Source organism: Strigops habroptila, chromosome 5, assembly GCF_004027225.2.
Source record: "Strigops habroptila isolate Jane chromosome 5, bStrHab1.2.pri, whole genome shotgun sequence".
Lineage (NCBI taxonomy): Eukaryota > Metazoa > Chordata > Aves > Psittaciformes > Psittacidae > Strigops > Strigops habroptila.
The window spans coordinates 18,789,198-18,816,599 of record NC_044281.2 but is presented as its reverse complement, the minus strand read 5'-3'; the positions used below and the strand labels follow the sequence as shown (position 1 = coordinate 18,816,599).

The following is a 27,402-nucleotide window of genomic DNA, read 5'->3' as shown; positions in this document are numbered from 1 at the left end:
CTCACTCTTTGATATCATATGGAAATGAGAATTTTTAATGGAAAATTGAAACCATGTGCATCTAAGTACTTAATGAAGTACAGGGAGAAACAGAGGGTGTACTTTAGGAGAATTCAGATATTCCGCTTTAGATACTTTTGATTTGTTTGGATGAGTTACATGCATATATCTGTTCACAAACATACATTTATACATCTTCAAAGTATCACACAAGTACAGTGCTTAAAGATCTGAATACTAAGAAAAGGTTTGTTGTCTGCTTGTTGGGGTTTTTTTAACTAAATCCATGGCTCTAGATTCTTCTTCATCATACACTAATCTGTTCCCTCCTCTTCAAATCAAATATTTATCCCATCTAGAGTTTCCAATGACAAGCTTAATGCTGTACTTCTCAACAGCGGATTCCCACCATATGTCTACCATGTTAGGACTGGATCTTCATCCAGTTCACTGAATGTCTGATAGATTGATTTTGTAACCATCATGTATTTAAGTCATAATATTGATGTCAGGAATACTTGGACTAAAACCTGCGCTGTTCATGGCATTAAACCCCATCAAAACAGGCGTGTAAACCATAAATAAAGTGCAAGCAGTGGCAAGGAAGCCAGGCACCCAACTGCAAACAGAAGAGTACTGTTAAAATGTTCAGTGTTGCCACAGTTTGAAAGATGTCTCTGCAGCTTGCATAGCATTAGTCCTTTGGCATTCAATTCATTCCTTCGGAATGAAAGAGATGTTGTTCAGACAATCAGCATTACATAACATGATAAAACCATATGTTTATTTCAATCAGTACTTCTAAATCAAATCTGTTTTCTTCATGGTTAACAGTTTCATGCAAAAATGTAAGGAAGGAAAGCATATTCTTTTCTATTCTGCACTTCCGTTCGGGGTTTCACCACATGCATTGCACACAAGCACCATGTCAATGGGAGCATATCAAGTAACAGAAGTGCAACATTAGTTTTTATTCCCATTTTAATTAATATCCTTGGTGATTTTAATCACAAGGAAGTGTTCACCATTGAAAAAATGTGAAATAGAAACATAAATTTAGATATATAACCTGAACACACTCACCACTTGTTTTTCTTCCTTATGTAGTCTTTTTCAGAGAGGTTAACCAAGTAGATCATCGGTTTTGAAGTAAAAAACAAATGTTTGTTCAAAACATCAATCTAGAAGTGAAAATATAGGAGGAGAATTTTAAAAACAAATTATACCAACTTGAATTAATTTTATGACCATTTTCCTCACGGCATGTCTGAAAAGGTAACAGAATTAAAGTGTAATCTATACACCACTGACAAGCACAGAATCAGCTGATAAAAATTTAACATTCAATACACTAATGAATATGAAATAAAAAAAAACTTTTAAAAAGACAGTAACAGGTAGCAAAATTAGTCAATTCATGGGATAATATTCATAGCCTACCTCTTTGTCATTCCAATCATGATAGAAGCGGACAGCTTTCTTTTCATCTATTACCCATGTCTTGATTTTGCACATTACATCCTATGCAAGATCAAGAAAAAACAAAGTCAAAAACTCAGCTGGATATCAGACCATTCTCCTCCATACACAAGGCATGTATATATTAAGAATCAAAACATACACACAAGTTTAAAATTAGGTTATACCTTTTAAAAACAAATTCTTACTCTCCCATGAAAATAGAAATTGCTGCTTTATGTCTCTAAAGAGCAATATCGATTATTAAAGTGATACAAATCCTGTAATTAGGAAGTTAAATGCACAACACTCAAGGATCATCTCTTGCCACCACAAAAATTAGCAGAGCTCATAAAATCTATGCAAAAATCAGTACATTTTAGATTGCTTTTCAAACTCAGTAAGACGCAACATTTCAGCATCCAGCGGGAGAGACCACGTACAATATAAACATGCCATTAAGAAAAGGGAATGGGTGGGAAAAAACACAGCAAATATCTTTTTTTTTTTTAAATTGTGAGCAAAAGAAATTGAGCCTATTATTGATGATCCACCCTTCAAGAAATTAATTCAAATGGCCAAAGCCCTTTTTATTTCACATTAATTTTTCGCCAACACCTTCTCCCTCCCCCCAAAATGAAACCTGCCAAAGCCTCCATTACACAATGGCAAGAGCCTTGCACTGGTGACCTCCAACCAGCTGCATTCACTTTCAGAACATCTCTCTCGGCAGGAAATCTAAAGGCCTTTTAGTTAGCAAGCTAGTGTGCATTCAGAAGGAGTAACTGCAGGAAGAGCCCAATGTGCTTTGTTTCTCTGGCCTTTCTTCACAGAAAGATTAATCATCTGTGAAATGGAAACGGCAAACAGCAAGTGACACAAACTGAACCCTTCAAGCCTTTCCTCATCAGTTTTGTGGTCGTGAATCCGAAAGCTGCGTGTGGCACGGTTCTCCTTACAGGCAGGTGTTAATAAAAGGCTCTTGGGTCTGAAAGGTCAAACTCGGCTCTTCTAGGACTAGTACATTTTAGAGTTGCCTATTTTTTGTTGTAGATAATTTATGATCATGCTTTAAATAATGCATTTGTTAGGTTATAATTGATGCAACTGAGAATTAAGATCCTTAAAATACAAGGAAACATTCCCTAAGCCATTGAAAGCACAATATTTTTTGCGCTTAATGCTGTGTGGTTGAAGTGCATTTATAAACAACCACAAATAACATCAGTATTTACTACAGTCTTTTCTAGTCTTGCAATTGCTTTAGAGAAGGAAAAAAAAAAAGTCAAAAAAAAAAAAAAAAAAAGAAAAAGCTCTTCTAAATCTTCAGATCCTGATTTGAAACCCTCCAGGAACAGGACTCCCCACAGATTTTAACAAGGAAGGGGCAAGCTAAAACTTTTAATGAAATCTAACATGTTCTGCCTAAGAATAATCACTTTTACTCTCCTATAACTGAATTTCACTCATAAATGTTTAAAAGTGGCTAATATAACACCATTTCCTACAAGGAGAAGATCAAAGTGCTATATTACAAATGCATTATGATTAAAAAAGCACTGTGCAGCTTTGCTATTAACTGTTCTTTAAACCCTAAAAGGCTTCCCATAGATCTCACTTGGCACTGCATATACAACCTTTGACAAGTAATGTAGACCATTTTTATTCATTGCCTAAAATTGTAGGCAATTATGTGCGTCACACTGGCCACCTGCAAATTCTGAATGCCTGCTCCAGTTGTCAGAGCAAAAAACTAATGTCGGAGGGGATTAATCTAGGGGGAGAGAGTCCTCTTTAATGGCTCCAGCAGGTGAAATGGCCCAGCTGGTTACTATGATGAGTGGCCAGAACAGCTTATGTAGAGACATGCAACAAGATTACATATAAAGAAAACACTGGTACCATCTTATCTTTAACCCTATGTGCTTTTTATTTTTTAATTAATCAGTACAAACAAGATAAGGGAAGCAATTCTACCAATAGGTACTTTTCACTGAAGATCTTTATTCTCTGCTTTTGTTTAGATAGATATGTAAAAATCAACACAACCTTCAAGATTCCTGTTCAGCAGTGAAGGAATTCAGATTACACACTATTTCGGGTTTTAAACCAATTCTGTAGACACCTGCCACGTGGCTTTCAGCATTACAGTTGTCGTCCCCCCAACAGCAACATACTATTGCATATAAATTGGAGCCGATAAAACACTGACATTAAAAAAAACACATAAAAGTTATCAAAGCCAATCTTTTAGCTTTAAGCAACAATGAATCACACTGTGAGGGTACCTATATAATGCAGAACCTCCAGAAATTTCAAGCATCTATGCAGCAAATAAAGTTTGCTCTTTCTAAAGCCTAGCTAAGCACTTAGCTACTCATCCGAATTTCTCCTCCACATTCATTCACCTGCTACAGTGACACATCTAAACCCATTCTGGCACAGACCTAATCTCTCAGAGTTCTCATTTAGATACCTGACTTGATGCTGTTTGCAATTGTTGTCCTAAAGGAGTAATAACATGGCTAACTTCATCAGGAAAGGCTGGTCAACAACTGAACCTGCTGGGGAGAACTGACAGCTGAATACTTGCATGTCGGCTTTACAGAGAAGGTGCCTAAGTATTGGAAAACATTATTTAGCCAAAAGGATGGAAACTTAAAGGCAAATACAGCATTTATGTCTGAAGCTGGTGGGACAGTAAGACACAAAGAATTTCTCTGCTAGACTATCTAGGCAGTTGTACCATGCAGAATGTAAGGCAGACAGTCCAGAAACAAAAAAAAGGGACAAATTCCCCTGCATCAATGGTGGTGTCCCATTTAAATGAGATTTAATATGACCCCTTAAAAATTAAATACTAATGCCAGTATGAAGAAAGGCAACTATTTCCACATATTTCTTTTTCACTCAGCTGCCCCAATACTCCAAATGAACACCAAAAAGTAAAAAGCACATTTTAAGGCTTTATCACATATAGCACCATTTTGAGTTTTATTAATTACTTCTATTTAGGCCTGATGAAAGAGTATGAACTGACCTTTTTATCTTCACTATCACTGTAACAGTAATTTAAAAACATTTAATCACTACTCTAGTTAACCCCGAGATGCTTAATAACAGAATACAGAGCAATGATCCACTTTGTTTCATTAGATCTGGCCTCCCCAGTAGCACACATTGAGGTCAATCTGTCACCAGCAGAATGATCCATTTCTCCTTGTTTGATGAGAGAGGTATTCTTGTTCTGTTTTTCAGCTAGCAACATTATAGCAAGAACCATTTAAAAAGTCACCAAAACCACCTCCAAAATCCAATTTACTTACAGCTGTCAAGGCATATGAAACACAGCAAACTTCATGAACATCAAACACCATTGTTTTAAACACCAGTTAACGTCTGACTATATCCTTGGCAATATATTTAGCATGGGTAAAAACTTAGTTATTTAGCCATATGCAATACAGTGATTTTAATTTATGTCCTGCTCTCATTTTCCAAAGGTGGCAAGTAGTCAACCCATAAATGCTAAGCAGGACTTAACAGTAAGTCCCAACAGTATAAAATACTCCACAGAAATACATTTAAATTGCATTTAGGAGATTTATCAAGACATGCTCATGAGACACTACTGCGTAGGAAAATGTGCATACATTAATAAACTCTCTGGATGGATGATAGTAATAATGTGTGCCAATGCCAAATTCTGCTTACAGCATGAGGGACTAAACTGAAGCTTGGAAAACTCACTTGCCTACTTGGCATCAGAGAATTGTGAGTTTTTTGTTGTAAATTAGCAGGGCATGTAATTAACTTCTGCAAATTTAATAAAGAAGTAAGCAGTTGTGAGGATTATCACTTCACACTTCAAAGTGCAAGTGAATTCTCTGTGATCCTGCAGGCAGTGCAAAAGTCTCCGCTACTACAGAGAGCAACTGTGAGTACAGTAGGCTTTCTCCCCAGAAGCACCTCCCGTGGTGGTGGGGAAGTACAGAGTATGAAGTAAGGAGCAGCTTATTCATTCCCTTCAAAACTTCCAAGCTGTAATAAACGACCTGCTCCCTATAAACACATCAAAAGCAGTTAAATATTCTTTATTAAAATGTTTCAATTGCCCAAAATGCTATCATTTTCATTGCTCTGCTCCTCAGAACAGCTATAAGGAGCCACTAAAATGTTACCTGTAGCTCTTAGCTTCTCACTTTTCATTCAGAAGTCCATGCCATGGCATACCAATACTGAAAGTAGTAGCGTATAATTAATATATTCAGACTTCCCTAAGAAATCTGGCTCAGTGACACAAGGTATTTAAATCAAAAAACACTGCATACACTTAAATGGAGTCGACACCACCTAACCAGTAGGTCTTAGAATGTAACTGTAAATAGAAAATCCAATGAGTGTGTTTCTGGTAGCACTCCAAACAAATTATTTGCATTTCACTAGTTATCATCTTTCATCAACAGCCTAAAAAAAGACCATGTTAATGACACAGATTTGAGAATAGTAAATTACTAAGAACGTGAATCATGCATGTAGTGACCAGAACTACTGGACAGACAGTGAAAGCAAACAATGTTTTTCAATACAAAAAAAAATCAAGTTCATACACTTGCTGAGTGGGAGACAAGGAAGGAAGGATACAGTATACACCAAGTAGAGGACTTCTCCTTTTTGAGAGTGACTTAGAAGACTTGAGGGTCACAAGCAAATGAACTGTACCATAATTAAAAGACTAATACAATCTTTGAGTATATAAATAGGCTAATGTCCAATTTGAATAATTCTACACTTGTCTCTGCTGACATATTGAAACTCTGGAGAAAAATAGGAGGTTTTGAAAAAGTGTTTATATATGTATGAAGACTCAGCTTAAACCTCATGCTTTTATTCTTACTGCATTTCATATATATATAATTAACAAAAATCTCAGTACAAGGCTTTTCACACTAGCATAGAGAAATCAAATGGCTAAAAGTTGAAGTCTGACAAATACAAACTAACTCTGTGTCTTATTTCTAACCAGTAAAGATAATTAATCACTCGCACAGCTTATGCAGTAATTTATCTCTACCTAAAAAATATTTAAATAAAGGTTATTTTTTCCCCTAAGAGATATATCCTGTTTTAACCACAGTTGTGAGAATTAAACTGGGATATGCAAGAGATCAAACTAGATAATAATTAGTATTGTCTGGCCTTCAAAATGGCTATGATGGTTTTTCAGATACAGAACTACGCTATTTGAGGTGAAGAGTACTCAGAACTAGTTAAACTGTGCTGCACCAAAAACACTTCATTGTGTGCACACCAATTTCCTTGTTAACGAAAGATGTATGGCGCGCACCATACCCATAGTCCTGCCATTCATTGCTTTCCTTGGAAATCTTTTTCAGTTCTATCTAGCTTAGCTTCAGCTCTCTGCTTTTCCTGGAGGTTTCTGGTGTTTTAGAAGAGTGAGGCTGAAGTGACAAAGTAAGAATTTATTGTAAAAACAATGTTTTGAGACTGTTTTTTTTTAAAGGACAATTAAGACAAATTTTGCAGTTAAAAAAATAAAAAAAGGCTAGGTCATATTTTTCAGTTGTGTTAAGCGCTTAAATAAGCTGTAGCAGCTGGGTGCAAGAAAGAGAACAAGTCAGGTACTGCATCAACTGGAGTGACAATGAGCTCCTCTGTGGTGCAAAACAATGTCTAATCTCTCACAATTCCCTTGCTCACTGACTTAAATAAAAATACAATGGGAGAAGTAATGGATTTAGGACAAGTGTATTATTCTTACTTCTATTCAATACCTTCTAACAGAGCCAGTACAAGCTGCACGTGATATAAGATTTACTCAGAGCTAGATGCCAATAATGTTTATGAACCACAGCAAGTACTTCCATCCAAAACATCCTACAAGCATTCCAGGCAATGTAATTCATGTCAATAATCCCCAAATTCTCTTGCATGGGTCATCCTTGGGATTGGGTTCTAAGGCATTATACATAAAACAATATTATCACCGGTAGCTTCTCAAACAAAAAAACAAGCAAGAATATAGAAAGCAGTCTATCTACAGGTGATTATTTCTAGCATTCAGAAATTCAGAACAGGTAAATTGCACTGAAAAGTAAAATGAAACATCTTCCACAGAGTTCCACTAAACTTTCCTTACTGCATTAGTCTATACACGCTTAATTCCAAATAAATCCATATGTGAATGCATTTGTTCTAGATATGAATTATTATGGAGTTATTTTGGCATATATATACTATTTAAAAATTTTACCATAGCTTGGATCTGGACGTACCAAGACAGACATTATTTACAACAGTAATTACTTTAAGCCACTGTTCAAATCTACACAGGAAAGATCAGCCTTGACAGAAAGTATTTAAGCATTGACTTCTCTTTGTCTATAGATAATACCAAAAGAAATCCAAATGTATAGTTACACATTGTGTACTTTTAAGTCGGGCTTTACTAGCAATTAATTCACAAACATCTGCCATGAATATTTTCCTGTTACATTCAAAATGTTCTCCAGAATGAACTTTAATTTCCTCTAAATACCACATTAAGCACAGTAAATGGTCCACTAAAGATTTTAGGTGTAATTACATGTATTAAGAATATAAATATTTTCTCGATTCCCTATGATTTAACATTTAAGTTACTAATTGTAACAGCCATCGGCAGAAAGTATGTCAACATGTACGCATATGCTGTTCCTTTCCTTCTATCTCCAGTAGAACAAACGGGCCTCTCAAACTCTCCTCACAAAACGAGACCAAAGAAACTGGGAGGGGGGAAATACAATTCATCGCTGTATTTATCTTCAACTTGGAATGGAAGAAAGGTGAAAATTCCCAACTGACATCATCAGTTAGAGGAAATAAGAGTTCATCCATCCGTGAGAACTCTGGTGAGCGCTTGCAGCATGAGGTCAGTGAATTCTGCTCTGCACCATCCCATTCATCAGAATATTGCACGAAGGAAAGATTTTCACCCTGTTTTCACCTAGAATATATTGGTAATGAGAAGAAACAGAATCTACCAGCTCTCTGCTGTTTGTGGAGTATCTCTCGCACTGTATCGGTCATTTTAAATGAACAAAGAGACCATGTTTCAAACAGTTACTGTATTATAAGGACAGGACCAAGATGTTGAATGGAAGAGAGGAGGAGGGAAGGGATTAAAGCTACTTAAAACATCATTAGGAAGATTTTTCTTTACTGCTTATAGTACCTATATACCAACAGATACTTACACTCTGTGCTCATGGTCATTGTATCAACTATTAGCTCACTGCCCATTGCAGTAGCAAAACAAAGCTTGATGCCTTTCTCACAAGTTAAACATGCACTAGATGGTTATGGTACCATTACATTAAGAAGGAGTCTCTCACTGTTCTTTTCAGAACTGTAATTACTTTTGCTCTTATAAAATATGTTTGATTTGGAAAACTAATCTTATTTTAAAATTGACAGACGTTAACAATGGAATTTAGATATATCACGGACTTGCAAAAGCACCCCTTTCAACTGAAAACTGGAAGTTCAAATGCAGTGAACATTGATCCTGACCTGTAAAAAAGCCTTTCAGCTGAAAATTGGAAGCTCAAACACTGTGGACGTTGATATTTTGTCTTCATACCACTAACATCAATAACCTATGTGAACTCAACTACAAATAATATTCTTGTGGTCAGATATATAAATCACAATAGCATTATCATTAGGAATTATTTTGTGCTGGAATTCAAGATTCAGTGCACTAACAAAGGGCTGAAGGAATAGTGATCTGTTGCAGAGGGTCAATCTCTAAGGACTAGAACTGAATCACGCAGAAAGGATAATGGAAGAGAATCCTGCAATAATGTTCACTTAACTATATTATATTGTATTAACTTGAAGACTTCTGTCTCCAGAAATGAAAATCCTATAAAGTAATAAATGTATTTTTTTAAAACAAGTTTAAAAATTTGTACGTTCTGATCTATAAACTCATACACATTTGAATTTTACTTTGAAATCTCCTGCTACCCAAAATGACAGATGAATAATAAGCTAATGATAAAGTTTAACTCAGTATCTCTCTCATGTCTCTGGAGATACCAGCAACAGACAAATTTAAAATATAAAAATCAAAATTACTCTGATTGCTTTCTGAAATTATATTCACACTGTTTTAATACATGCAAATAATTGGTATTTTTATTCTATATCATATCTTTAGAAGGTTATAGCCAAAATAATACTTAAAGGTATACTGAGTCTGAAAGAATAGTACCCTTAGTAAAAGCAGACAGTCATTTCTAAGAAGGCAGTGAGAACACTTGCAAAACAGACAAAAATATACATGTAAAGGAAGCTATTCTAAACCTGTGTCAACATTTCATGTTGCTGATCTTGGACCATATCGTGTCATTGATTTTTAAGTAGAACTTGAAAATTATTTCATTGATGGCTCCTTAACAGCAGTTGGCTATTTTATTTGTGCTGACAGGGGATTGAGAAATCAATTCTGAGAGAGACAGGATGAACAGTTAACACTGTATTCAACTGCAAAGCCAGGTCACTGCACAAAGGTGAACTTACCAACTGTATGCAGTGTGGGCTTATGTGAAGGAAAAATGATAATTAACAAGTCAGAACACAGGTGCAAGAAGGCAGACAATCAAATACAAATCTCAGATTTCAGAACAGGTGACAGATACAGACTGACAATTTTCTTTTTTTCTCCTCCTAAACCTTTTGGAGATTTCAGACTATGAAGTAACAGTTGTGAAGACTTACTAATAGAGAGAATCCTCTAAAGCAGACAATTACTACTTATGAAATAAGAAGAATAACTTCTATTTTCAATCAGGTTCCATGAAACACACAGTGAAATCCCCTTTGATGACAAAAACAATTTTACACAGGTCACATGGAGATTATATCATCTCTGAAATCAGCAACTTTTCCTTAGCTTTCATATTAAGGTTATTTGTTATATTCAGCAAACTACCAAAGGAAAACCATACTTGACTAAGATCAATATTTTTTCTTTTCTTTCCTCACCTCCTTCTTCTTTCCCTAAGCTTATATAGCATTCTTCTTCAACAGATCTCAAAGTGCTCTCAAAAATGTGTAAAGAAACAAAAGAGGCAATTCAAGTGCTTGATGTTTTTGTTCAGCAGGGGCACACAAGACAATGAAAAGTCTGAAAGTGATACAGGTAAGAAAGCTTGCAATATCTTTCTCTGAATTAACCACAGAACTTTCACAACTCTCAAACAGTTAAAACTCTTAAGAAATTCTCATCTTTACCTTAAATTACTCCCAAAATGATAGCAAAAGGAAAACAATGAAAGAGCCTAAAACATTAACGTTGTGCCTTAAAACCAAAACAACCTGCAAATACTAAGGTTTTTTTTTCCTTGTAATTGCCTAGTTTTCCTAGGGAAAATGATTGGGAACAGGGTACAGATAAGAGCCGTTTGTTGTGCACCTCTGCTACGGAAAGAACAGAGTATTAGCAATGGCTGTGTATTATTCTGGTAAATAACTTTAAAAGGCAAATCCTGATAAGTTTTCTCACAGCCCTTTCCCTCTCCTCTGCCCCTTCCCCCTTTCTGAAGAAAACCTGTTTGGAAAAAAGTATTAATTCCAGTCTATACTGTCTCTTCATTACTTTTCTGCCCTGGAAAGAGCAAGCCTTGAACAGCAGCCACAAGCTGCATGGAAACAACACTACAAATTGTTCTGGACAGGGAATTCTCTCTGTGGCAAACCCAAACAAGCTAATTGCAAAATGCAACAGATTTGGGAAGTGCAGAATGATCAAACAGCCAAAGCACTCCTAAGATTTGGCTACTGCTTTAAGGAGGCATAATCTTTAATTTTTTTTCACCAATCCCCTATGGTTTCTCTCTTAGTACCATAAGCCATTTACCACACAGTTAATCACACAGTATACGATACAAATGCAACCACAGGCCTTCTCTGTAACACGGGATGTTAAAGGAGAAGAGGCAAAGCAAACTGTGCAGGAGAGCCTCACAACCCAGCAGCTGAACATCTAAACAAACCCATCTACTCACTGGAAAAGCCCAAGAATTACTGTTACAATCTTACGACTATACAAATTTTATTTGTAGAAGCTGCAAAACTAGACTTAAGGAACAATTTACCAGGAAAAATAACCAGGCAGAGCTTTCACAGGCCTTTACCATTTAAAAGCGCCCATTTTACTAAGATCTACTGTCTATCTTGCAACTCAAGCATGCAAGTCACAAAGGAAGACAAGCAAGAACATCCAAGATCAGCAGGGCTCACAGACGTTATGCCCCACAGCACTTCCCTGAAGAGATTCCCTAGTGACTGTAGTTCCTGTGTGCAGTCTTTGTCTCATGGGCAGCATTAATTTGTGCCTCTCCATTCTGTTTGGCCACCCCTTCCCATGAAACAAAGGAATTTAATGCCTTTGAAACCTCTATTGTTGTTGACAAACTCAGCTGAGACTGGTCAAGTGTAGCTGTTACTGAGAACAGAACTGGCAGAGCAACGCGACTTCAAGAACTTGGTGGGTTTAGTGCATGTGTTCATAAAAAAAGGATTAAAAACCCCAAGGAATGATGGGAAGTGTGAGTTACAAACACAACATGACAAAGTCATTTTGACGGGTGAACTAAAGATTAAATAACAGGAGACTGAAAGGACAAAGAAGGATGAGAAAATAAAGCTGGGTAATGACAGATTAATAATGCAGATTTAAAAGTTTTCTTCAGTTAATTTAAGATGTGTTTCTAGATTTGAGGATTTTATTCACTGTCTCACTTGATTTGAGAATAATCTGACATTTTTTGTTTTCAAATACATACCAAGTTCCTGTAGTTAAAAAATGAGTTAAGAGCAGTTAAAATGAGTTAAAATGAATTAAGAGCAGTTCTGCAACAGTAACTATACCTACCACTGAAATAATTTTCACCATTTCATACCAATGTAAAATTCAGCCTTAGAATTTTTAATTTTCTATGGACAGGATTTCTACTTGCCCCTTTCTTTAAGACTAATTAAAAGGTGAAATGTTATTTGAAACTGTAGGAACAGTAAAAATCACTGCCCATGTATACCCGAGGCTGGGTTGACACGTCAGGTAAGACCTTAAATGAAGGTCTTCATACCTTCTCTCTCTGGGCTTACGTGAAAGCCTTCAAATCACCCAACAATAGTTCTTTTTATTGGCTCAGACCAATCAAGGAATAAAGGCCTTTTCAAGCCAGATGAAGACCAGTTCTTCACCAACAGAAGCTACCAAAGAAGTGATTTTTAACACAGAATCATGAACACTTTGGACAGGGATGTTCACTTTCAGTTCCTATTCACTCCCAAACATTACGTAGGGCCAACAAATTTCACTGCATTTCAATGCTGATAAACTAACACCAGCACTGATGTGACAATGTTTTTCTTACTACTTGCTATCTAAAAAGCCATGGGAGAAAACACTATTTTTACTACTTAACTGTCAAGCATAAATTGTTTATTTCCACACTGATACACTGCTGTAATAATTAGCGAATGTGCTTTATGTAACACCTGAAATATTTATGCAAGATTAATGAAGAAAAATTAATAAACCAGACTACTGGCAAAGTACAGCAGACTCAAAAGTCAAGTGGCAGTAAAATAATTATTTACAAAAATATACTTGGAAGTTGATAATTATTATACATTTCTAATTTACAAAGAAACACCACTACTACCCTGTGATAATTGAGCTCATTTAAGCAGTTTTCCACAACAACATTCTAAAATTAATTTCAACTAACAGTCTTTATTTAATGTGCACTAGAAGACACAAAGTGCACCTATACCAAGAAAATACATTCACTTGGTGGCTACAGGAATGCTAGTATCAAGATCAGACTAGAACTTAACACCAGTAATAATTCAGAAGGGACTGCTGGACTTTGAATTACAGCTAAACACTCATTTAAGTTTGACGAAGCACTGGCAATTCTCATATGAAGCTGTGTCAGCAAGAAAACAACAGGTTAATTTAAAAAATTATAATTAGCTTTATCAGTGAAAATTTACACTGTCAACACATCAAATAATCCATTCTCATCAACTCATAATAATGATTAGTCTAAAATACACATAAAAATAGTAGTAGCGTATCATATTATACATGTGGGAGATCAATAACTAAACCCAAGAATACAAAAACTTCAATTCAGCACAGAGAGTACTTAATGACCTACTTTTATAGGTCATATACTTACATATTCAGGTTTTAATTTCTTGTCTCCTCCTCTTACAGCTACTTTTTCAAGCTTGTCTATACTCTGCATGATCAGCTCCTCATCTTTCAGTCTAAGTTCCTCATGTATTATTTCAATGTCACGAACAGGATCTACACTTCCTTCGACATGAGTGATATCATCATCTTCAAATGCTCCTAGATGAGAAAAACACAAATTATATATTAAACTAAAAAGACAAGTATATTTACAACATACTGTGAAGAGTCAGAAGAGTTTCAGATAAAAAGTAAATTAGTAGGTCTGTCATACTGCCCATACCCAAATATCACCTGCAGTATTTTACATCATACTGTTTCAGTCTGTTAATTTACGTATCAACTCCAGAATCCAAAGCTTTATGCAGACAGATACAAAGCATAGCACTTTGCCACTTCAGGAGAGCACATAAACATATTTAAGAGTTTCTTCTAAATAGGAACAGGCTAGAGAACTGTCCTGAAAATAAGTACCACTGTATTTAACAGTACCTAACCCGGCAATGGCAAACATACTAGCTAAATTGAACGTCGCAGAACATTTTAATACACACAGTAATGACTCATGGAAAGAAAACCTTACAAATCACTCTGGCAGCCCTCACTGGCTGGCCAATTTTATGCATTAAGCAAAGAAGAAGTTCTAGACAAAGCATTCTGAAGTTCTGAATGACTCTTAGTGTTTCCAAGGGAAACAGGGCTTAGGAAAGAAAAAAAAAAAGAAAAAGGCCTGAAATCATCTGGCAGACCTCGTCCCTGTTTCAATCTACTTTATCACTGTGGTTCTGACGGTGATTAGATAATGAACCACTCAGACACACAATTTACACAGCAGCTAATTTCATCGGCCTGATTTGAGGGTATGGTTTTTAGGGGGCCATCAAAGAAGCAGATGAAGGTGCATTTGTCATATATGAGTGACAACCATTCACACTATCTGAACAAAATGGTGCTGGCCCTTATTAGAAACACATGCTATTATCACATATTTAAAGTGCAGTTGAAGCCATAATTTCAAATTGCCAACTGGAAACATAAGGTTAAAACAACCAGATATTACTGAAGCATGTGTGCTGACTTCATGCCCTTCTGAAGACAATCTGGCAACATAATTCAACTAGGATTTAAATTATCAGATAAGCAGCAACAGCAAATAAAAGTCCCACCCCCCAAAAAAAAATCAATACTTATTTAAAAAATAAAAATATTAACAATTAAACCCAGTTTATTTCTTATTCCTGGATCAATTTTCAGAATATTTGTATGCCTATCCTGTAACATTAAAGATATGCCTGAGATATCAACCATGAAAATAATTTTACTTTAATATTATAAAAATAAAATTCAACTGGTTTCTTTTTTTACACAAGGAGGAAAAAAAAACAGCCAACCAAAAAAACAAAAAAACCCAAGACATTTCTTATACAACATATAAGATAGGAAATGGGTAAACTACAAACAATTTCTCAACTGATATACACAACATTTTGGTTCTTTGTTGCCATGCACATCTGAAAACTTCATCGTTCCTTTTAACTTAAAGGAAACAGTGGGTTTAGCAACAAAGGGTTTACATCAAAACACAGGGTAAACAGGTTTAAAATTATGTTGACAGCCAAATGTCAAAATAATTTTCACATAAACTTATGAAAAGTCTTTAAAAAGTAGTTACCAGAAACTCCCTCCTCTCCCATCAGCTGTCTCTCTCCAAGATCATCAATGAGCTCCCTTGGTACAAGGAAAATAACCTCAGCAATTGATCCTGGTGCTGGCCATGACGGGAGAGCAGGCTGCTCTGTCAAATGGAAACTCACTACACTAAACCATACCAGTGCCAGGCAATTAAGGAAGAGATGCTGTAGCCATTGCCTTCCGTAAATCCATATCATTGAGTCAGTGCACGTGACTCAATGGGACTTGGGGTGTTCAGATGAACAAATACTAGAAAAAATAATTCAGCAGCTCTGTTCTCATTTACATCTTTCTTCCTTGTACCAAGGAAAAATTGTCCATTACCATCTAAATAATACATTCTCAAGTTGTTTATATCTTCCTTCTGCATTTAGTGTCCACAGGTTAAAAAATAATAAGAAGAAAACCCACTGTTAAAGCCAAGAGAAAAGCTGCATGACTATAAAGATCTTACATTTAGAATATAAAAATAAAAAGTAAAAGGTTTTGGTCTTAAGGAAGAATGAAGGTTTTTCTGAAAAAGTGTAAGGTGAATCAGTAATAATGAAACACTTATTTAAAGCTTATATACTTGTCATATTTTTTCCATTTTCTTCAGCAACAGTAACATACTTCTCCAGCAATTATCTTCATTTCTTCACATATTCCCATTCCTTTTTACAAAAAAATCCAGTCCTTTATTCATCCAAAACCAATGCAGTGCAATTCTACCCCTGTAAAACTGTATCTGTACATTTCACCTTTGTTCTCAAGTCCACTAAATGCTTTAACCCATGAATACTTTCAATGTCCTGCCAGAGTTTTCTTCAAGTCTCCTCCTCCCATCAGCTGTCCTCAACCCCGTATCAGCAGCCATCCTGCAGCTCATTTAGACAACATCGATGACAGAGACCCATGTCTTGCAACAGGAAGTTGGTTGGTCAGGTAAATAGCCCATCTGCCGTGCTGATGATTTCCCATTCAAGGTAACAATCTAGCCTTCTTTCCTCCTCACTGCTTGACTCTTCTCAAAAAAGAAATGAATACTAGTTGCATATTCCATTAAAACATTGGATTTTGAGCTTAAATTTTCAATTCTCTATTTAGAGGAAAAGTGCATTTTCCTAGCTTGGAAAAGAGAAAACCTATCAACAGGTGTGCTAACAAAAGTCACACAGTTCCCTTTTAAATAGATAGGAAATCCATTACATTAATTTAATCATGGCACTTTTTTTTCTTACATTATCAGGAACACTTAGAGAAATTTAAATCTCTTCCCACTGAGACAGCCACAGTCCATAAGGAAGTGGTAGGTGTAAGATTTTACATATACAAAAGGCCAAACTGGCATTAACGTCCAGATTTTAGCATAAATTGAGAGACTCTTCTTGATAAGCAACGGGCAGTTAGCTATATTTGTGAATCTCTTGTTCAGTGTTTGCCAATGTTGACTTCAGTTGCCAACCTAAACCAGATGAGCCTCTGACTGACAGCCTAGCCCAAAGTGAGACAAAACTCTAGGAAGAACGAAAGGAAAAGGGAGAGAGAAGTAAACCCCGTTCTGATTATGAGCTGTGTTTAAATACGGTGAACTTCAAAGACAATGTGTCTGTCTTGTTAACATAATGAGAGTTCAACTTCTGTAAAGATAAGGGACCTTTCCAAGGTCAGAAACTTGTCTACACACTCTCCTCTGCAGCATACTTACACCTGCCAGGCTCCTGGCTGCTGAGCTCTGTGGTGCAGCTTCCAAAGCTTTCAGTAAAAAAAACCAACAAACATTTTTTTCAAACCTGTGCTAAAAAATCTGCTTAAAGAAAAACAAACAAACAAAAAAACCCATTGTGATAGTCTGGAATTTCAAACAATAAACATCTAACTATGCCATTTTATTCATTTACTTATTATTTCCAGGGAAAAAAAAAATCTGTTTTATATTAATTTCTCCAAAACTAGCCATACCACTGCATTCTCAAGACAGTATGACCTATGGACAATAATTTTCTCTACTGAATGTAATGAAAATCCCATGTCTTCACCAACTGCATTTGCTTTTAGAACAGAAGAACTTGGCATTTTTCAAACATTACGCCAAACCACAGGACCTTCCTTTTGCCTGCTTCCTAAAGTTATACTGTTTGTGCTCCAAAACTGCCCTCCATCTACCATAGGAAACTATAGCGTGCTACTGTAAGAGGAAAAAAAGGCATCAGTTTCCTATATGGGGAGGAAAAACTATACACATAAAATAGGATCTTCCCAACGAAGCATGTTTGGCAACAACTAAGCTAAGCACACAGCAATACAGGAAGGTCAACGGGGAAACACTAACCAGTAATTTCATTATTTAAAAAAACTGATTATGACTTCTCTGGTGTCTCACGTATCCCACCAGAGGTATATTTTTCTGAGAATTTATTCAAAAGGAAGTTGAGCAGAATCCACCTCTTTATGTTTTAAGTATCGAACTATAACCCTTTTTCTAAACAGTCTCCCAGAAAATGCTGATGTATTTGCACGCTAGCTTGAAAGAAACGCTCCTGCTACTTCCTTTAGTATAAAAGAACAAAGACTACAGAGTTCGAAACATCAAGTTTGCTGTAAGTAAACAAATCTGCTGTGGTAAATTCCCATAATGTTTAAGTGGCATGCAGATACTGCCACTAAAACAAGGCAAATATTTACACAGGGAAACAGTAAGGCATAACACAGCAGCAGAATTCATTTTGCCATCTAACAGCACCAAAAGTAGTGACTTCACCTGTAGTTACTAGAAATGAGGAGCTTGGAAACAATTACTGCCACATCCAGCTCCCTCTTCCATTGCCAGTGGCCCCAAACCTAAAAGATCTTTCAGTTTCAGGGAAGGATTTATCTTCAGCTGAGCACTTTATCTGGGCTGTTTGGGTCCAAGCGTGGTGGGCCCAGAAATATTTTAAACACAGCAGTAAAGAAGCAACACGATGGCTGGTTCTGCACTTTGATTTCAAGTGATCCTAGATGATAAAGATCCAGAAAACTGCACAACTGGCTGGAGAAGATGTGAAACCTGGTTCTGTTTTTTCCCTGAGGAAGAGCAGGAACTGTCTATTTGTCAGGTCTTGATGGCAGCCAGGACACACAGACTACGTCTTTTCTTCACATGCAAAAGTAATAGCACATAAATATGTATACAGCACGGCAGTAACAAATACCACATTTTAAGCATCATCTAATGGCATGCACATTTCTTTCCATTTCTTTCAAGAATCAGCTTCAAAATTCTTTGACAAAATTTACCTCTCAGCCTCCAGAAATTTTTGCATTGCTTATGTTATACCTGTCAAGATCTGATGACTGTATGTTATGTATTCATCTGAACAGAACCACTACACTTAGTTACAGGCTATCATCAACCAATTCATTCTCTTGCTAAAATCAAGTCATCCAATTACTCCTTGACTAATCAAGGCTGTTTTGGCTTTTTCTTTTTTCAAAAGGTACTCAACAGCATAAACAGTTCACTTACAAGAAATGGAAAGGGGCTAATCAGCAGAATTATTGTTTTGCTGCCACAATTTGCAGTATTTAAATGTAGTTGCTGATTGGACTGAAAGTTTTATGATATAGCATATAAAACTAGTTTGACACAAAAACGAAGCTGCTTATAGCCTGAACTTTGTTTCTAGCTGCTCCAAGCTGCCACCGAGATGCTAAAAACCAAAACAAGATACTACTACTAGATTTATCTTATTCTGCTCCTAATTGCAGTTATGGAAATTAATTAATATCTTCAAGATTAATTTATATTTGATATTCCAGTTGCTTCATTTCTTTAATTATCCTTATCCTTAAAGTGAAACTGAACCAAATATTTGGCTAATATTAAGCTCCACATAACAGCATTTCGGCATCTTGTATTCATGTACAAAAGGTAAGAAACTGCATTGGTATATGTTATGCTGTAATTAAGAGCGATACTTACAATTTCATCAGAATCTGAACTGCATCACATGCTGAAACTCCCATCGGTATTTAGGGTAATGACCAGCCTTTTTTGTCAATAAGCTATAAGAGAATGTTTAATAACACCACCAAAACCCAGACCTAGAGAATAATTGATACTTGCATTTCCTCTCCAGCACACGTTCAACGACTATTATCAAAAAGAGCTGCTCATCACAGACTGATATGGCACATCACAGTACACATACATATATGCACCCTGTTATAAGCCCTGAAATAAACCAGTAATAATATCTATCTGGCCACTTACTGGGGTGGGAATGGGGGAGAGAACAAAAAGAAATAAAATAGGGTATCCTGGGTGGGGGGCTAGAAGCAGGGAATTTCTTTGAGCTACCAAAAGAAACAAGACTACAAGTGTCAAAAAACATTAAATTATAAATAATATCTGTACTTAGACTGGCTTGACATGCTATCATCAGTCTTATAAAGATTTAAACGGTAAAAGATACTGCTATTTCTGACTGAGGTACAAGTACATTTAACATTATAGAATGTATTAAACTTTGATGATGGTACATTTTACTATGCATACTCATGACTAGAAGGGCAAAAGAATATTATCAGAGTCAACATTTTACAGCTTCTTCAACATAGCACGTGTTAACAAAGAACCAACAAATAAACTAGGTTTAGCATGTTTTCCCTTGCAAGCTAATTTCAAGTGAAATTAATCACCTGTAACACAAACCTAATATTCTTTAAGCAGAGTAATTTTCGGTTGAAGAAGGTGCACCTGCCTACATCTTCAACATAAGCAAAATCAAGTACAAAAAACATTAAATAAAACGCTGTAGTAAACCTTGACTTCTGAAGAAAGAATTTTTTCAGACATCTTTTGTGGCTTTGTTTTGTGCTACAGCCCTTTAAGTTTTGTCTTCATAAAGCCCTAACTAGTTGTAATCACTTGCAGTCTAATTGTGGACATTTATCTGCTTTTCTTATGCATAGAACATAGCTATTAAAGCTGAATGGTGATGGTGTGAAGTATGGGTTAAATTGAGTGAAATTAAAGCAAATTACTCTGGGATGTGGAACTCTGAAAATAGAAACCGCCAATGATTTGCAACCCTCTTGATGATCAGCTTCACAGAACCCTAAATGACAAGAAAACTTACATATTTTAAAGTTAACTAGATTTTTTTTTTTAAATAATATGTATAAATTTATTTAAAATGCAAGCAGTCACTGTGGCAATAATTATTTTGTTTTACCTGCATGGTAGAAATATAAGAAAAGGTTTTAATTCCCATTAAACACACTTGTTTTTATTCTCAAGTTCAGCTGATTTTTAGCAACAGAAAAACAGTTTGGAATATTAGTTGCAGCATTAATTACTTTGAACACAACGTTACAGTTTATGTGTACCATATGGCTATACAGACACAGGATGGTAAAAGCAGCTGCTTTGGGCTCTCTTGACTGGTGTGGTATTAGGACTCAAATTCATTACTTACCTATATAAAAGATAAGCAGCTACATTTACCCTGCTGAGCCCTAATACCGCACCAGTCAAGAGAGCGCAAATCAAGCACCCCTCCCCAAAAGTCTGAAATAGCGGCTGAATGGCAGTCCTTTCAATATCAAATCTATTGGGAGTATTTGACAAAAAAGGGCAAGTCTATTTCTGCACTGGCAGACACACAATGAGAGCATGTAGCAGCAATACAGGATTTTAAATGACTGTAGTATCAACTTCTTGAGCATACAAAGAATTTACATTTGCATAGAAGTACTCATCAAGCAAGTACCGCACAAGGTCAGAGATGAGAATTATAACCTCCCCGGGAAACAGTGAGGCAAAGTAATTCACTTCAGGACACATCAGTCGGCAGAAGAAACCACGATTCTGCTCCTGGTGGAAGCAGTTTTAACAGAGAAAAGTTGTTACCAAGACAGTCGCTCCAATGAGCTTATCTGTAAAATCCTGTTCCAGAGCCCTTACCCTTGAGTCTGACAAATATTAGTGATTTATTTCAGATGTAAAATGTGTTTACTTGCCATTGCTCTTTCATCCTAGCACCACTGGGATGTAGTCAACACTCTGCAGGCAAAACCTTCTACCTGCTGAGATTTGCTATCAAGTTGGTCACACTAGGTAAAGGACATTATTTGACAGCTGAAGGAATAAATCTTTGAGCCCTTCATGCCTCCGTTTGCAGAGGGCTCGCTCTGACTGCCCTTGATCATATATTTGAAATGCTATCACTGCACTGCCTACCAAATAGTGCTTAGAACAAACTCCTTGGTTACCCTTCTTGCAACAAACTTTACCCAGGATCACAGCACATGGTAATTCGCATGGACTCACTATCAGAAGACTAGGAAGGGCAGTACCCGATGTAAAACTTCAGGATGGCTGACATACCACTTAAATTATTTAAAATATGAATTCCCCAGGAAAAACTAGCCTCTCTGTTCACATTTTTCTAAAACATAATGGTGATTTAGAAAAATGCCCCTTCTGTGGAAGAAGGGGCATTTGGAATGTAGTCTGGATTACTGCAAAATGTCCAAAAGCCAAAAAGGTTGAAGAACGCAAACATCTCCTTCAGAGACAAGCACTCCTGTCTCTTGAAGTTCAGCCATGCTCTGCTCCATGTTACTTTCTGTTCCAATGACTGCAAACCTTCCTTTGTGAGTTGAACTCGTGAAAGGAGAAGCAAACAGGAACAAGGGAAAGCTTCCACAGTACCACCCTCCCTCGTGAGCGCTCCCATGGCAGCACTGCCTCCATGGAGGACAGCGCATGCAGGAAGGTCTGGCCACAAACATCAGTGGGTAACTTTTAACATGCCTCTGTGTACCACATACCCAGCTGTTCACAGAAGACAATGTTCCTAATTAAAAGTAGACTGGAACTCATGTATTTGCAATCTGATCGTGTCTACACTGTACAAAAACATGGTTCCTAAACAGAAACCATTTGGAAAGTAGAAATATGCCTATATATCTAACTGTGTATTCCTATAACTTCCACCACCTCCATGGTGCATTTTACCCCTTCTTTCTGGAAGTCAGTCATCAAGGTCTTTTCTTTAGGAATACCCACTGCCAAGCTCTTCAGTGTCCGGTCTTACCTGGAATCTCTGAGACTCACCCTTAAAAAAATATAACTGCTAACAGTAACTGTGTTTTTAAGACAATATATTTACACAGATCATGAATAGCAACTAGCAGCCATCAGCAGAACCCACAGGACAATTCTGTTTGTCCTTGAATGACCAGATATACAGGAAACATTTTAATTATTCATGGACAATTTATTTGTGTGTCCTAGTTTCGGCTGGGATAGAGTTAATCTTCTTCCTAGTAGCTGGTACGGTGCTGTGCTTTGGATTTAGTCCGAGAATAATGTTGATAACACACTGATGTTTTAGTTGTTGCTAAGTAGTTCTTACCCTAAGTCAAGGACTTCTCAGTTTCCCATGCTCTGCCAGTGAGGAGGGGCACAAGAAGCCAGGAGGAAGCAGAGACAGGACACCTGACCCAAACTGGCCAAAGGGATATTCCATACCACAGCACATCATGCCCAGTATATAAACCAGGGGCATTGCCAGCAGGGGCTGATTACTGCTTGGGGACAGGCTGGGTATCGGTCAGCGGGTGGTGAGTAATTGTATTGTGCACCATTTGTGGGTTTTTGAGGGGATTTATTCCTCTCTCTCTCTTTTCTATTATTATTATAATTGTATTGTATTTTATTTTGATTATTAAGCTGTTCTTATCTCAATCCACAGGTATTTAGCTTTTCTGCAATTCTCCTCCATATCCCACTGCGGGTGGGTGGGGGTGTGAGTGAGTGGCTGTGTGGTACATACTTGCCAGATGGGGTAATTCACAGCCCTGGGTCACAGATTGACTACACCAAAGACAGAGAAATAGCAAAAAAAACCCCACTTGAGCCCTGATGGTTTTATTGGGTCTGGCATAGCACTGCATAGCAGTTACCACGACTGTACTCATACTGAACCACTTCAGATACCTAATGCTGAAACAAAGCACGAGCCACTAAACTCTGCTGAGTCCACCTTGGCTCCTGTGCAGAGCCAGCTCAATGCTCTTTTCTGCATTCTTCAACACCTTGGAGGGTTATTAGTCTTTGTAAAACAATGAACACAGAATGGATAGTTCAGCTCAGCACAGAATGCAAAACCATAATCCTCCTGGAACCCACAACAAAGGGTGTAAAATTGTTTCAATAAGGCATCTTCTCTTCAGAAACATTTAAAGCAATGTCTTAAGCTATATAAGTGCCTAGACAAAAATCAGTAATGACAAGTTTTCAGCTACAAGAGGTTAGTTATCTAAGCAGTTCCCAAATATTCTGAAACTCAAAATAGATCGTCGTTACGATAAAACAAGAGCCCTACAACATTGTCAAACTTCTTGCAGTGCCTTACAAAAGTGTGATAAAAATGGATTATGGAATTTGATGGAGGGGGGGAAGTTATGTTTACAAATTCATTGTTTACAAAAAGTGTGAAGGAGTTTTTGGAAGAAGGGTATTTAAAAGGAGCTGTAAATGTAGCTCATCGTGTATTAACACAGAACCTTATTCTCCATATCTGAATGTTTCTCTTCTGAGGATCTATTTCATTGCACAATGGAGATGAGGAGTAGTAAACATACTAGAGGAAGGACCAGCCAACAAAACTGAGAGTTGATAAAGACTTGAGCAAAAATTGTTCTATTAGTGCCATTACGTACACATATGCCCTGCATAAGTTTGTAATGAAGTACTGTGTTGCTGAGTGAATAAAATATCTTTAAAAACAAAAGCAAAAAGCCTCTCAGTAAATTTACCTTATATAAACATGCCTCATCATACAACCTTCCCTCTGGACAATCTGGCCCACATTCATAACGTATTACATAAACTTAATGCAAAAGCAGCAATACAGTTCATCCAGATTTATCCTTTGCAAATCAATTCACATTTTATAAGAGTGCTGCCTATTGGTTTCTATTAATAGAAATCCTGTTAATAATAATTTAAAAATTTAAATCATTAGCTGGTTAAGAGACAGTTTGTTCTTTATACATGATTTTTCACACGCAGTGATTAATTTTCAATAAATTAATTGGTGATACCACAGTTTTTAGGACCTCACGTTATGGTACAGGCTTGGAATCGCAAGATATATCAAATGATCTTTCTAGAGCAGGACCTGAAATACCAAAAACAAAAGGTAATATATGATTTGCATCTTATTTGAGATGCTAGACCTGATAAAAGGGATTTGGAATGTTTCCTGTTCGATATTCACATCTTAATGTAACAATTTTACTTTGGATGTTAGTCCCTTCTTCCTTATAAAACTCAAACCAGCATCCCAACAGAAAACTAAGCATATTACTTGCTATAGATTGGCTGATCAATTACATTTTAAGTAGATAACTTTTTTGCACATTTTAGCAGTGAAGTAATCCCTAAACTCAGGAATTTGCTTTTCTTACTAGTAACATTATACTTCAACGGTAACTACATGTCAGATGTGTTCTGTAACTATCTGGCACCATCTAGTAGCCACTGCCGTCTTCTTTACTAAATCCCATTAACAGATTATGTTAAGGGATTGTGACAAGGGAGATACTCAACAGATATGCAAGAAATAACAACACAAGCTTCTTTATCTGAATCTCATATGGTCAAGAAAATGTTTTATGTTTAATTAGATACAGTTAAAGTCAGTAACTACTTGCACACTAAGCAAATGCCTTCTGCCTTCCTTGAAAAAGTACATTAGATATTTGTGTGTGTGTTGAAGTTTCCAAGAAAGAATTTAAGAATCTACTGGCAAATTTTAGCAATAGTTGACAGAATGCATTGTTTCATGCACTTATGCAAACATCTTCTGTTTATTCCCTTCCCCTGTCCTGAAAACATGCAAGTAAGTTAGAAACTAAGGAAGAAAACATATGGTTTGATTAACTTGAAGCCTGGATATACAGGGTGGGTTTTTCCATGATTGTCAAAGCAGAGTGTCTTGTAGTCCCTAAAATTGGGAAGGAAGGGAGGGGGGCAGCAATATGAACATATTGAGACTACTTCATTATGTTCCCGAGGTGTGGCTGGGTAGAAATCTTTGTTTCTAACAGTACTACTCCTTTAGCCTGCAAGCAAATACAAATACGCAGCCCTACCATTCTGCTCCTTGCAACATAAATATATAAATGTGATACTTTTGCAACATCTAACCACAGCTTTTTAAGCTGAAACAGTTCTTCTCCTTTTACTTTAGATGTCAAATCCATCACAGAAAAGAATTTTGTTTTTAAAAGACTTCCTCAATGAAGCAGTTCATTTCTCTGCCATTTAGCTCACTGTATTTTTACAAGCACCAGGCTGAGCAAACTATGATTGAGAGAAGCCATCTTATGCACATTGCTGTTGTCCCACATCATTCAGAACAAACCTTTTTAGATCGTTAACTACCACAGGAGTGCTGATTACACAGGCACCAGCAATTTCCTAACCAATGACCACCTGAACAATGATGTGTTCAGCTTCTCAGACCCTGAAGCCTTTCAGAGGTGAATCATTTCACAGTTTGGAACTAGATCTCCATAGCAACTTCCCTTTGAGGGTTTTAGAATCACCATCCCGTAATTCTATGATCATCAAGCTCAACCATTCCCAATGGTTCTTTTCACAGCAGATGGAAAAGGAAGCCTTGAAATTTTACAGTCTATTTCAAGCAATTCATCTGGCAGCCTATTAGAATTCAAAATATTTCGACCTTCAATCACAAAGCATGTTATCTGAAGCTGTGGTGATCTCAAGTCAAGACAAGCAGACGTTTTAGTCTAATCATCCATGATGAGAAGAGACTGACAAAAACTCTTAATTCAACCACCATCAAAATGCTTATTTTAACTGCATGAAAGTCTTTCAACAGGCAATGAAAACACACCATGTACCATTTTATCACAACCTTCCATTCAAGGGAAATATGAATTCTGAATATTGGCATGGATCTTTGCACTCCCCGACTGCTTTTGAACAAATATCTGCTTCCTAAAAGTCAGTATAAATTCAGTTCTACCACAGTATTTTTCAACAGCTGTCAAGAAAAATGATGGAAGCAAACTGCAATTAAACTTCTCATGATTGAGTACAATAAAGCTGTAAATGAGTTACTTATTGATGGATCCAGTTTGTTATAGGCATCTTCTAAGAAATCCGAATCAGTTACGTCTGAGAAAAAAAAATACCAATTACATTATAAAAACATAGCATTGGTTAAAATCTTGAAGCAAAGCTCAGTTTCATGATAATCATCATCAGAGGAGGGGTTTAAAGTTTCTTTTCCCCCCTCTGTTCCTAATTCCCAACTCAATTCCCTCGGTTTAGAGTTAAAAAAACATTTTCCTTCTCTAAAATGTTTCAGCCAACCACTGAAACAATCCCACTGGGGCCACAAAAGCTTTATATTTGAAAATCTTTTCACCTAAAGGCCAGGTTGATTCATTCATATTTTTTATCAACCTTAAGTACGAGTTAAATTCAAATGTTTTAAGATCTCAGTTGTACCCTGCCTAGTCTATTAATAACGGTGGTTCATCAAATTCCCACCCCTCCAAAAAAAGGGAAAAAAGAATATTTTCCCCACCCCAAACAACTCTGTAAGGTTAACTCTAGAGATAGCTTATTCTTGTCATGACATTTTCAAAGCACAAAGCATGAAAATGCAGGAGTGAATAATTGCCAGCTACATAAACACAAGTTACCTAGTGACTAAAGAATCCAGAAGACTTGCAACTTCCTATACAAAAAATGCTCCCAATAGTATTATTTAACAGGATCAGAAGTTTAATAAAAGAGTAAAAAAAAAAAGGGGGGGGGTGGAGAGAGAGAAAATATATTACCATTTGGTGACTTGACAGTGAGATTTTGATACTTAAAAACTGCTTAAAAGAAACAACAACCCACCTGTACCAAAGCCCCATTTCCCACCATGAATAGTGAAATAAGGAAAATTAACGGG

At 36.5% G+C, this 27,402-nt stretch overlaps 1 protein-coding gene across 1 annotated transcript in view; it reads right to left on the bottom strand.

Moving 5' to 3' along the window:
• The window catches only part of OLA1 (Obg like ATPase 1), a 101,247-nt gene that overhangs the window by 38,485 nt on the left and 35,360 nt on the right, over nucleotides 1-27,402 (bottom strand). The window contains exons 5-7 of the mRNA XM_030487939.1: nucleotides 13,719-13,894; nucleotides 1,441-1,521; nucleotides 1,084-1,181 (exon numbers count right to left, since the gene is read on the bottom strand). Of these exons, the coding sequence (XP_030343799.1) occupies nucleotides 1,084-1,181; nucleotides 1,441-1,521; nucleotides 13,719-13,894 (355 nt within the window). The remainder of the gene's footprint in view (nucleotides 1-1,083; nucleotides 1,182-1,440; nucleotides 1,522-13,718; nucleotides 13,895-27,402) is intronic.